The 13,661-nt window shown below is 39.6% G+C and overlaps 1 protein-coding gene across 1 annotated transcript; it reads left to right on the top strand.

The window, feature by feature from the left end:
- Nucleotides 1-780: 780 nt before the first annotated feature.
- LOC117596973 (E3 ubiquitin-protein ligase TRIM21-like) lies at nucleotides 781-9,061 on the top strand. Its single transcript, XM_053233154.1, has 7 exons — nucleotides 781-1,016; nucleotides 2,490-3,046; nucleotides 3,281-3,376; nucleotides 3,518-3,751; nucleotides 3,848-4,010; nucleotides 4,146-4,181; nucleotides 8,366-9,061. Exons 1-7 carry the CDS (start codon nucleotides 953-955, stop codon nucleotides 8,911-8,913), a joined length of 1,698 nt encoding a protein of 565 aa, XP_053089129.1. The 5' UTR covers nucleotides 781-952; the 3' UTR covers nucleotides 8,914-9,061.
- Nucleotides 9,062-13,661: the final 4,600 nt, after the last annotated feature.

Here is a 13,661-nt window from a genome sequence, read left to right as displayed (position 1 = left end):
TACAGTAGATTAGTGTTGAAAATTGGCTATAAATTAACAGCAATTGCTTACAGTGTACATTTGCTCCAAAGGCTGCTATCTGCTGGTACAAAGATGAAATGATGTGAAGACGAGAAAAAGATCTTATCCGATAATCACAATAATCTGCAGGAGAAATAAACCACATTACTGTTATTTCATGTGCAGTTTGAATGACTGTATAAATACATATGAGCAGAGCTGAAGCTAAAGCTGAAGGTGGAGACAAACTGCATTGTGGAACTGCCCCTTTATCAGCCACTATGAAGTGAACAAGGAAGTGACTAAAGTGCAGGTGAAAAGCAGTTAGATCACATCGAAAGGAAACTCTTATTTTTACATTAATTTCTGAAATTAACTGCAGGATATTCACTGACTCTGAGATATAAATACAGACCATTCTCATTCCCTGAAAAGAGGAAAGTAAAATAAAGGTATGTACTTCAGTGAATGGTTTATAGTTCAGAGGTTTTGTCAGTGTGGGATTTATCAGGATAAACTGCACATGTTAACAATGTCAGACAGAGACAGGGTCTCTAACACACTGCTGAAATACTGACACTGAAATACAAGCTGATTATAACAGTGTTTTAAAAACTGTGTCTTTAATGATCAGTGATCAACTGAGACAGCAAAGCTGAAAAACCTGAAAAACAGGTTGCTGTGAGAAACTGTGAATGATACAGTTACTGAGCTGAAAGCTGTGAGAATGATCAGTGAAATTCTGTGTTTATTATAATCTAATGAAGATGAAGAATGTTTATGTGTGTTTTATAACACAGTCTAAATGCTTCCAGTGTCATTGCTTAGGTTTAACACTGCAGACAGGCATGCTGAGTCCAACACACTAATCAGTAACACCTCATACTGTTACATGTGTGAACTGAATGATGTGATTTCTTACTGAAAAGGTTAAAAACACAGGAGGAAGTAAATGGCTGAATCTCCATCACAAACACAAGGCATAAGAAGGACGAGCATGGAAGAACCATGTTCATGTAAGTTATACAGCTTATGCGTGATTATTATTATTTTGTATTTATTAAATATTAATGCACTAGAAAGATATTGTTTCTATAGTAACAACTAATTCACAAGGGCTTGTACTGCATGGTGGATGTGCTACATCGTTTGATGAAGGATTGTCACTATTATAAAATTTTGGCTGAAATTAATTGTTATAAAAATGATATAAAAAGTTAATGGTTTAATTGTCTTTTCTGTTGACTTTAAGCCACTCTTTTCATATAAGAATAACACTTGTGTAATAATGCACAAACATCTTAGAAAGTCATTTATTGACACTGATCATGTAACTGTGGAGGAATTTTCAGACTTTATTAGTTAAATATTTAAATATATAATGAAATAATTCAATAATTAGATATGTAGTTTAAAGTGACAATAAATGAATAATACTGACCAGAATTGGGGCATAAACAATTAAACGTAATTGAAAATGGGTTTTTTTGCTATTTAAATACTTAAATATTTATTTATTTCAGTGATGTGAAACATTTAATTTAAATAATTAAATAATTAGATATCCAATAAATATTACTGTGTAAGTCCACAAATTATAGTTACAAATAGTTTATCAATAGATGCCTTTTTAAAATAGATGCCTTTGCCTTTTTTTTTTTCTAAAAAAAGATTTTTATGGTTAAATCTCATGTTTGCCAGTAATTTATGCATAACTGAATATATGTAGCTAAATTAAAAACATATGATTGTGGAATGTAATTGTTAATCATGATCAGCACAAATAATCATGCTAAAATTGTTGTGATTAGGATTAATTGTGATTAATTTAATGGTTGTTACAGACTTAATTTAATGGAACCTTACAACACTTTTAAAATTTAAAAATGCATAATATAACACAGAACAAAACAGTAAAATATACAGTGAGGGCCAAAACTCTGAGACCACATTAAAAGGTTTGTTGTTTTGTTTTTTGGTTTTTTTGCATATGTTCTACAACATTTAAAATGACTACAGAATGAAAAAGTGTAATTTTTTTAAAGAAAAATGTATTATTGTTGGAGCGTTGCAGTGATGCTGTATAAGAGGAATAAATCACTCAAGCATGTGCAGTTTTATGTATGAATAATCAACCCTGTCATCGATTACTTTTATTGCACATTGTTCTGTGTTTTATTTCTTATGTAAGAGCTACAGTACACTTGTAAATACCCTTAACTGTAAAATTAATGAATGTATTCTACAAAAATATTTTTACACAGACATTAAATGACACCCCAACAAATACTTTTAGACTTCAGCTGTGAGTGAGTTTAGAATAAAAAGCCTTTTCGTATCAGTACAGGAAAACATGTAGAAATTCTGCTCTGTGATTTTCACACCTGCACTACAGATGCAGTGTACTGTATAGAGACAAGGCTGAAACAAATTACAGTATTTCTACACTATTTATAAACAATGTGTAACTTTTTTTCCATCAATGCTAGTTTCTCATGACTCCAGCAGTCTCCTGTCTGAAGAGCAGCTGCTGTGTTTGATCTGTCTGGATGTGTTCACTGATCCAGTCACCACTCCATGTGGACACAACTTCTGCAAGAGCTGCCTTACACAGTGCTGGGAGAAGAGTCAACACTGTCACTGTCCATTATGTAAAGACAAATTCACCAAGAGACCTGAACTGAAGATTAATACAACACTGAGAGAGGTTGCAGATCACTTCAAGAAGAAAAGTGGTCCTGATAAACCCGAGGTTCTTTGTGACGCCTGCACTGGAGAGAAGCTGAAGGCCCTGAAATCCTGTCTGGATTGTTGTGCAGCTTTCTGTAAAACTCATTTAGAGCCACATAATAACATTCCAAATCTCAAGAAACACAAACTAATAAACCCTGTGGAGAACCTGGAGGACTACATATGCCAGAAACATGAGAGAGCTCTGGAGTTGTTCTGTAGAGATGATCAGACGTGTGTGTGTCAGTTCTGCACTGAAGGAGATCACAAGAATCACAACACTGTTCCTATAGAGGAGGAGAGCAGAGAGAGGAAGGTGAGAAACACTGATTAACATCAACTTTGGACATTCAGATCAGATTGGAAGACATTGAGTTCAAATTTCAAGACCAATTACAAGGAAATAATTTATTGATAACAATAATAATTTAATATACTAATACAGTATTTGTTACACCATACATAAAGAAAGTTATGATAAATCCCTTTTTAACAAAACAGAGAAACAAATATAATAAAGTCAATTATTTGTCTTCTGCTCTGTCCTCAGACTTGGCTGGGGAAAACACAGACAGATGTGCAGCAGATGATTCAGGACCAACTGAAGAAGATCCAAGAAATCAAACACTCAGTAAAGCTCAGTAAAGTGTGTATAAATATGACATGAGATTATATCTGCTACACTCAGTAGTTTTCTTTTTATTTTGTAGAAATGAACAAACTGCATTAAACATTAGTTCACTATTCAGTGTTACATGATGAAAGTGAAAATGTGTTCCTCCTTTAGAGAAGCACAGAGAAAGAGAAAGCAGACAGTGTTGAAGTCTTCACTGCTCTGATTCGCTCCATTGAGAGAAGTCAGGCTGAGCTGCTCGAGGTGATGGAGGAGAAGCAGAAAGCAGCAGAGAGGCAGGCTGAAGGACTCATTAAAGAGCTGGAGCAGGAAATCACTGTGCTAAAGAGGAGAGACACTGAGCTGGAGCAGCTCTCACACACTGAGGAGCATCTCCACCTCCTACAGGTCAGTGTTCCTCTCTCTGCTCACTGGCACTGCAGAACATCACAGAACAACACTCACCATGCTGAGGGATTTCTCCTCTCTCCTGCTCTACTGTAGATTTACTCCTCCATGTGCAGCCCTCCACACACCAAGAACTGGACTGAGATCAGTATTAACACTGATCTGAGTGGGGACACTGTGAGGACAGCTCTGTCTCAGCTTCAGCAGACTCTGAATGAGAAACTCACTAAAACACTCAATGACAAGTTAAAGGAAACAGGTGAGAAACTTTCTTATTTGACTTTTCTAGACATATGCACATTTACTGCATGTTCATATTTTTTTTACTTTATCTCAGTTCTATCGCAATAGAATTATCTGAAATCTAATTAAAGTGATGTTTTGTTGTAATTAGTTTCCACAGAACTGAAGAGGATTCAGCAGTATGCAGGTACAGTGAGGTTTCTGATTTCCTCTCATATTAAAATGTACATATCAGCATTACACCACTGCATCATCAGACTTATTTTCATCTGTAGATCTCTCCAGCTAAAAGGAAGTCTTAAAGTGTCTCTCCTTATCCTCCTCACTATAGCTCCCTATTACTGCCATGCACTAAAGCCCTTAAACCCTTTTCTACTTTAGAAAGACTGATCTTCTTCTTACAATTCACTAATAAAGTAATGCAGGGAACATGTATGTTTGGACAGAGATTAACTTTATTCTTTCTTTATTAACTGCATGAGTATGAAACACTTTGTCTATCAAAGGTAAATGTTGTTTTCCTGCTAAGCAAAAAAAAAAGTCAGAGTTTTATAATCATGCAGTTAGAAAATTATTTTAAATACATGCAGTGTCTCTATCATTTTCTTTAGAGTCATGTGTCTCTTCCAAAAGCTAAAAGTTACTTAGCGTGTTGTACCATTTTGCATCTCTTGTCATTAAATGCCTCCCCTCTTGGAAGCATGCACCTGCATCACTATAGCAACAGAACAGTGAGAAGGCAACAGTGAGAACAGCTCCAGCACTGAGCCAGAATCCACTGTGTCTCTCACTGTGTCTCTCACTGTGTCTCTCACTGTGTCTCTCACTGTGTCTCCTGGCCTGGTTCAGCTGAGCAGGGTCTCTCTGGGGTTGGTGTAGCTCCAGTAGACTTCTGGACTGCAGGCTGGGCTTCAGGTTCGCTTCAGGGAACGGCCCCAGCAGGCTCAGCTGTATCCCGCCCCGGCCGCTCAGAAACACCAGGGTCACTCTGTCTCTCAGGACAGGCACAGACAAGATGACCTGTTTTACCACATTTAAAGCACTTCATGTCTACATCAGAAGTTACAAAGATACTGTAGTCAAATCCATCAACACTGAATTTAAACACCAGGTTTAGTTCATCTACACCATCTTTGAGAATCATGAAAACCATTCTCCTAAAAGACACCAGGTGTCTAACCAGTGGGGACTTACAGCCAAGGGGGATTTTCTTTATGGACCAGCCGCCCGTATCTAGGTAGTTCTTTGGAGATTATTTCATCCGATATAAAAGGAGGGACATTAGACAGCATAATCTTTTTGATGGGGAACTGAGGGGAGAAACCATTATAAGCTCATTATCAATCACGATACCATGCTGAACTAGCTTGCTTTCCCTGTTGACATCATTCAAGAAAACTACAACTGCACTGTTCATGCGGGTGGCAGAGACAATGTTCTCATTTCCCACCACATCTCCAACCGCTAAACAGCACTCCTGTACACTCGCCCCGCACACCACCCGCACACACACACACACACACACACACACACACGCACAACCAAGCTACTCGCTTACACAACAAATATAAATAATCCGAGATGTAACACGGTTGCACTAACTGCCGAAGAAAATTGGCACGACGCCAACACGTTCACTCTTCCACCGCGCATGCGCAGAGAGAGAGAGAGAGAGAGAGCGAATGAAACATTTATTTACGGTTTGATTTATATAAGAAAAAGAAGAAAAATGTTTTTTAAATGATGTTTTTATTTAAATTATTTTTATTTTGGTATGAGTTTGAAAATGTCTGCCTTTCTGTTTCCTTATCGAAATTTTCTCATCAAGCGAGAAATTCTGTGTGTATTGAAGTAAAAAATGACATAAAGATTAGAATTTTTTAAAAAATTGAAATTTTAAAAGCCATTGAATTCTTAATATTGAAAATTAAAGACCATTACATTCATAATATTGAAACATACACTGCCTGGCCAAAAAAAAGGTTGTTGTTTGGGTTTAAATAAGCAAATACTTAAGAGCCTATGATTGGATCATTACTGCAGTGATTAATATGTTTCAGCTGGCAACAATTCTTTTAACCTTAACTGATGCAGTGTGTAGCTTCTCATTTCTTAAACAACCATGGCAGATTACGTATCCCATGATCATGGAAAAGATGTTACTGAAGGGGAAAATTGTTGGCCTGCATCAAGCAAAGAACACAACTAAGGAGATTGCTGAAATCACTGGAACTGGGTTATGAAATGTCCAGTGCATTATTAAAGCCTGGAAGGATAGTCGTGAACCGTCAACCTTACAGCAGAAATGTAGTCGGAAAAAAATCCTGAATGATCGTGATCGGAGATCTTTAAAATGCTTGGTGAAGTCACATCGTAAAAAAATCGACAGGAGAACTCACGGCTATGTTTAATAGTGAAAGTAAGAGCGTTTCCACATGCACAATGTGATGAGAACTTACAGGATTGGGACTAAACAGCTGTGTGGCCACAAGAAAGCCATTTGTTAGTGAGGCTAATCGGAAAAAATGACTTCAATTTGCTAGAGAGCATAAAGACTGGACTGTGGAGCAATGGAAAAAGGTCATGTGGTCTGATAAAATCAGATTTACCCTATTCCAAAGCAATGGGCGTGTCAGGGTAAGAAGGGAAATGCATGAAGTGATTCACCCGTCATGCATAGTGCCTACTGTACAAACCTCTGGAGGCAGTGTTATGATCTGGGGTTGCATCAACTGGTCAGGTCGAGGCTCAGCCTCATTGTGCGGCAATAAAATGAAGTCAGCTGAGCACCTGAATGTACTGAATGACCAGGTTATCCCGTCAATGGACTTTTTCTTCCCTGATGGCACAGGCATATTCCAGGATGAAAATGCTAAGGTAAATCAGGCTTAACTTGTGAAAGAGTCGTTCAGGGAGCATGAGGAATCATTTTCACACATGAATTGGCCACCAGAGAGTCCTGACCTTAACCCCATTGAAAGTCTTTGGGATGTGCTGGAGAAAACTTTACGGAGTGGTCCAACTCTCCTGTCCTCAATGCAAGATCTCAGCCAAAAATTAATACGACTCTGGATGGAAATAAATGTTGTGAAGTTGCATAAGGTTTTGAAACAATGCCAGGACGAATGCGTGCCGTAATCAAAGCTAAATGCAGTGCAACAAAATATTAGATTGTGCGAATTTTTTTTGGCCAGGCAGTGTATATAAGGCTGAAAACGAGACATCTGTATTTATTTAATTTAAATTAACATCCTTGAAATTCAAGTTATCTCTTTCTTTCAGTGTTCAGAGATTTATATTTTAAAATTCATGTTTTCACAAAGAAATCCAGTATCTATATTCAAATATATTTTTTTCAGTGTTCACAAATTCAGACTGAATAATTCAGTTTTCAGATATTCAGAAATCTGTATTCAGGTCGCTAATTTCAGAGCTCAAATTCAACCAATCAAATTCGGGCTTTGAAATTCAACAAGGAAAAATCTCAATTTTAACATCCGGGTTACTCAGGGCTAGGCAAAGGCAATCGAGCCTGGAATGCGTTGTACCATTTTGCATCTCCTGTCATTAAATGCTTCCCCCTCTCAGGAGCGCGCGCCTATACTATAGCAACAGAACAGTGAGAAGGCAATCATGGATTTGAATCAGATTAATAAAGAAATGTGTCTTATGAGTAAACCTTTGAGTAAATCACTGTTCTTTACTCTTCACTGTTCAGCTTTATGATCTGATTGAATTCAGCTTCACTTGTAAAAATGAAAGATTATAAATGTTAGTAAAACATCGTGTGGAAATAATGTATTATTCTGAAAGAATGATTTGTTCCACCATGTATGTGGAAAAGTGATGAGTATAAAACTCTTTGCCTCTCAGAGGTGAATGTTGTTGTTGTGCTGGACAAAGAAGTCTAAGACATTTATAATCATGGAGTTAGAAAAGAATTGAAAAATGCAGTTTGTCTCCATCATGGACTTTAGAGTCTCGTGTTCTCTTCCAAAAGCTAAAACTTACCAGATATTTATCACTAGAGACACTCGCTCAACTGATTTTGTCCATCAGGATCAAGTTTTTCCTTAATTGTTTTTCTCTCATGTTCTGTGACTCTTTCTATGTTTTTCCTGAACAACAAAAATGATAAACACAAATAAATCAGTAAAGTAAAGTTTCAGAAGGAAAACATTTTATATTTCTCATCTTTGACAGACTCCTACCATAAACTGTACAAGTTTTCTCTTTTTACAAGAAATCATTTAAAAATGTTTCATTATTTAATCTTCTACAAATCCTCTTATAAATCCTAATGAATATGATCCACTGGATGATAACTTTTTTACCTGCATACTCATATCACACGCTGTGTGTTTCTCTCAGTGGATGTGAGTCTGGATACTGATACAGCAAATCCATATCTCATCCTGTCTGCTGATGGAAAACAAGTGACACACGGAGACGAGTGGCAGAAACTCCCTGATACACCACAGAGGTTTGATCCATGTGTCTGTGTTGTGGGAAAGCAGAGTTTCTCCTCAGGTAGATTTTATTATGAGGTGCAGGTCAGAGGGAAAACTGATTGGGATCTCGGAGTCGCCACAGAGTCCAGTAACAGGAAGGGGAAGATTATACTGAGACCTCAGAATGGATTCTGGACTGTGATTCTGAGGAATGAGAATCAGTATAAGGCTTGTGCTGGTCCCTCTGTCCCCCTCACACTGAGAGAGAAGGTGGAGAAGGTGGGGGTGTTTGTGGATTATGAGGAGGGTCTGGTCTCCTTTTATGATGTGAAGTCCAGCTCTCATATCTACTCTTTCACTGGTCAGTCTTTCACTGAGAATCTCTATCCATTCTTCAGTCCTGGTTTAAATAAAGGAGGTAAAAATTCAGCGCCACTGATCATCTCTCCTGTATTTAACACTGAATGAATTTTCACCTCACACATTTAATCATCTATTAAATGGTGAGAATAAAAAGAAATATTTTACTTTTTTGGTGAATTTTAGAAATACATATTCCCTTTTAAAGTGCTGTACAGTTTATTTTAATACCTGGGGTTTGTTTTTTGCAGAAACAAATAATTTTTTTTACACATTATGATTGTGGACCTTTGTCACAGATCAAATATTAATAAAGATCATTTACAGTTCACACTGAGTTTTACTGCAGAATTGAATCTGATCAATAAAATGGATTAAGTTCAGCTGCTGATGTCTGTGTAGATACAACCGAACAAACTGTTTCTCCTTCAAACTCCATCAAACACAAATGCAATCAAATTCATCTTTTATTTAGAAATAAACATGTCAGGGTTATTCTGTTCTTTAAAAAAAAAAGAAATTAATGAATAAATGAATTCTCTATCTGCACTGTTTTACATCAGTACATGTTCTTATCCGAACTGAAAACAAATTTTTAAACAAAGGATGACAGCGGGAGCCTCATTAATATTCATAAGGAAGCGCTACCTGATTGGTCAGTGACACGTTTCGGCTCTGACGTTTCATGTTGCTGCACGCGACCGTTTTCTGGCTGCTGTGAAAAGTCATGGTGAGGAGATTACACTGACTAGTGCAAGAACCAGGATTAACCACCCGGAAATACACCTTTTATTTTATTTTCTGTTTGAAAAGCCAGCTAGCTATGCAGTAAAGTGACATTTTCCTTCTGCTTTCCTCAATATTTCAGTCCCGCTGTGGTTTTATGGAGTAGGTTTGCCACACTGAAATGAAAAGGAGAATGTCATTATGTGATAAAGGGGTAAATGCTGAGTGGGACAGTAAGTCACTGCCACTTTAATCTGTTTTGTAGTGAAGTGATATCGAGCTCTGGAACACAAATCAGGAAAGAAAACCGTCCTTTCAGACTAAACACACAATGTGACCAGATTTAGTCCATGTTTGCAATAAATATTTGTTGTTATAATGTATAAGGACACAATAATATGTGTAATAAATAAATATAACCTAATTATGTAAAGCGAACTTTAAAGAATTCAAATATATACATAGAGAGAGAGAGAGAGTCACTGCCTTCTCACTGTTCTGTGGCGATGTGATCTGCCATTTTTTTGTATGAGGGGCGGATATAGGGTACGCTTTGTGGCTATAAAAGGAGATAGGACTGACGCCTAATTAATGCGTCCAGTTGGATCCTGGAAGTGACGTAAATTTTGGTGCGCCGGGTGCACATTCAGGAGCGTGGCTGAGGAGAACTTCAGATGCATTGAGTGAAGGCTGATCTCTGCGAGAGCTCAATTTGCACGCCGCCGAGCGCGTTGGGCGGGGTGCGTTGCCAGTCGCAGTAGTGATAAGGGGGCTGGAAGGTGTTGCAGCAGGCTTTTTGTGGGGCGCTGCTAGATTCGGCGCGACGCTGTATGAGCTGCAACTACGAGCACGGGTTATTCACCGGCTGTTTAGGAGCGCCGGCACAGATTGGATTGCTTCCTTTTTTTTCATGAGTTGTACTCTTCGATCAACCTTCTACCTTTTACCAGAACCATGCATGGGTTGTGGATGCGTTCGGGGCTAATTGGATGACCATTTCATTTCAGCAAGAAGGGTTTGTTTGGACGATCGGAGCGATCGTTGCAGCTTGAGGTGATTCATTCAAATTTTATGGTTTCAGGCATCCGGTGAATGTGGGACTTGAGGAGGGGTACCTTAGGCGAATAGCTACGTGTTTGTCAGTATTATTTGGTTGTGTTTTTGTGTGCGTGTGTGTATGTGGTTGTGTATTTTGAATTTTTCTTTCTTTGTAAATTTTTGTGAGCCGTATGACTTGCTCTTTTCCTCCAACAGCCCAAGCTAAATGTTCCTTTATTGGGGATATTATTTAAGTGTATGTGTGGTTGTGTCTTATATTTTTTCTTTTTTCCTTCAGAATTGGGGGGCTAGCATTAGCCAGAGTCCTCTGTGTGTGGTGGTTGTGCGGCTGCCGGCTTGCAGTGTTCACAACGGGTGATTTGGTGCTGTGGTGGCACGTGTGGTTGCTGTGATTATTGGATTATTGGGACGATTTCCCCAGTTCTGAAGTGGTAATGTGTGCATGTGTATAATGTTATATGAGTGAGGTGTTTTAATGTTTATATATTAAAGAGATCAATGCTGCAGTTTATTGTATGCCATTCTGAATAAATTGTGAACCCTTCCATCATTGTTTGATACCTGTCTCAGCCACAATGAATCTGTGTATTGGGTACTTGATGTACTTGTGGGTCCCTATTAGCTATGGAGACTGAATTACAGGAAATGAGAGATCTCGTGGCCCAGTCGAAGGCCGATAATGAGAGACTGCAACAGGAAAGGCCACCGGTAGAGCTGCTTGATCCTGGTGCAGCCTCTAGTAGTGCGTCACCGCTGGCAACGCCTCGTTCTGTCGAAGCAAATGTCGGTATCATCGAACGTTTTGTGTTTATTCCCCAAGAGCGTCGATGTCCAAAATTTAATGGTAGGTCCGGAATAGGCATTGAAGAGTAGGTTGAAGAAGCTCAAGCATGTATGCGCATGCAGACTATGACGGTCGCCGAACAAGCTTTCTTTTTGTTTGATAATCTTGAAGGAGAGGCTCGGGATGAAATTAAATATCGACCAAGTCTCGATAAAAATGATCCAGAAAGAATTATTTCGGCGCTGCGTGAGTTATATGGTTGTGTAGATTCTTATGTAACACTTCAGGAGGCTTTCTACTCATGGTGCCAACTGGAGGGGGAAACGTTGCAAGAGTTCTCCCTGGTGCTGTTGGTCCTATTTGATAGACTTAAATGACGGTCACCGCATGTTATTTTAAACGCTGACGTTATAGTGAGGGACCAATTTGTTGAATGCATGTTGGATAATGCGTTACGTTGGGAATTGAAGCAATTGGTACGGCGCCAGCCTGCTGCAACTTTTTTGGAAGTGCGAGGGGAAGCTATTCGTTGGGAATGAGAGGGGATGCCAGGCAGTGTCCGGGGACGAAGTCATCTGTTCCCCTGGTACGCGGTGTTCAATGCAGGGTTCACGGTGACACTAGACTAAGTTCTGAGCAGGGGAATCGTTCATTAGAATTAGGTGAATTATGGGAAATGCTGATTCAACAGCAAAAGCAGATTGATCAGCTTACTCAAATTTTTGCCCGTAGTCAAAGTCCCCAATTTTGTGGTCATCCATCTCGTCCCGCTTCAGTGATCTGCCGACGGTGTCAGCAGCCCGGCCATTTTGCTTGGTAGTGTAATTGGGAAAATCGTTCTTCCGGCCCCGTAGTCCGTCCTCATGTCAATTCATTAACCAGTGACTTAAGGCCTGTTTCTGGCTCTAACCAGTCGGGAAACTAGATCCCACCGGGCTGCGGAGCCACAGTTCGGATGAGGGTATGTCTGGCTCTCAGGTTTGTTTTAATGGTGAATCGGCATCTCATTTAGTCTCCTCATGCCCACATCTTGTAGTTACCATTGGGGGTGTCTCTGTACCTTGCTTGATAGATACTGGGTTCATGGTATCGACCATTACAAAGAACTGCTTTAGGTCACAATTTGAATTTGAGGCCAGGATTGCTTGCAGTCATGCCATTGGTTGCAGCTCAGAGCAGCCAATGGATTAGAAATCCCTTATATTGGGTACTTAGAATTAGACATTGAACTGTGTGGGCGAGTGGTGTCCAAATGTGGAATATTGGTGGTTCGTGATCCTCCGGGTGGCAGCCTAAGCATTCCCGGTATTTTGGGAATGAATGTGCTTAGTCGCTGCTACCAGGAGCTTTTCGGACAATACAGATCCACTTTATTTGAATTACCACTCGTGACTCAGGATGTGTAACTGTCTCAGGCCTTTCAAGAGTGTCATAGGGTAGATGGTGTTCTCTCATGCGGCGGTAAGGTAAAAGTCCGTGGGCGTTGAGTGTGTCGTGTTCCGGGGGGCACTTTGAAATTTGTAACCGCAACATGCTCATCTGAGTTTAGCGGTAGGATTGTGCTATTTGAGCCCCAGGAGACTGGGTTGCCTGCCAGTTTACTAGCCACTCCATCTTTAGTGCATGTGAGTGGCGGTACGGTTTCGGTACCCGTTATTAACGTTGGTGTGCTTGACGCTATTTTATATCCTACCACGATTCTTGGGAAATTACGGGAAGTGTACATGGTGGATTTACCTGTTGGATTGACTGAGGTTTCGGTGGTGCATGCTCAGGTAGTAACCTGTGATAGTACCGTTGCGTTAGGGATGGAGTTGAAACTGTAGAGCTGTCTGGCTTGTCGGACGAGGAGCAGGAAGAGGTAAGAGCTCTCCTTAGAGAATTTCAGAGTGTGTTTTCTACAGGTGAGGGAGACTTGGGGTGTACTAACCTCTTGTCGCATGAGATTCCCTTGATGGATGACACTCCTGTCCGACAACGATATAGGCGGATTCCGCCATCCGAATATGAGTTGGTTAAGACTCATATTAGCTGGCTCTTAGACACTCAAGTGATCCGGGAGAGCTGCAGTCCTTATGCTTCCCCAGTGGTATTAGTTAAGAAGAAGGACGGTAGCCTGCACTTGTGTGTAGACTATTGTCAGCTTAACTCTAAGACTCGGAAAGATGCGTTCCCATTGCCCCGAATTGAGGAGACATTAGATTCTTTAACAGCATCCCGCTGGTTTACTACTTTAGATCTGGCCAGCGGGTATAATCAAGTTCCTGTTGCTGAATCTGATCGTTAT

This window comes from Pangasianodon hypophthalmus, chromosome 4 (assembly GCF_027358585.1).
Source record: "Pangasianodon hypophthalmus isolate fPanHyp1 chromosome 4, fPanHyp1.pri, whole genome shotgun sequence".
Taxonomy (NCBI): domain Eukaryota; kingdom Metazoa; phylum Chordata; class Actinopteri; order Siluriformes; family Pangasiidae; genus Pangasianodon; species Pangasianodon hypophthalmus.
The sequence above is the reverse complement of the archived record's forward strand: the minus strand, read 5'-3'. Positions and strand labels throughout refer to the sequence as shown.

Coding starts and splice junctions, on each gene's coding strand:
- LOC117596973 (XM_053233154.1), top strand. CDS start 953: ATGGCTGAATCTCCATCACAAACACAAGGCATAAGAAGGACGAGCATG. Junction 3,047..3,280: donor AGGAGAGCAGAGAGAGGAAG/GTGAGAAACACT, acceptor CTCTGTCCTCAG/ACTTGGCTGGGGAAAACACA. Junction 4,011..4,145: donor TGACAAGTTAAAGGAAACAG/GTGAGAAACTTT, acceptor TGTTGTAATTAG/TTTCCACAGAACTGAAGAGG.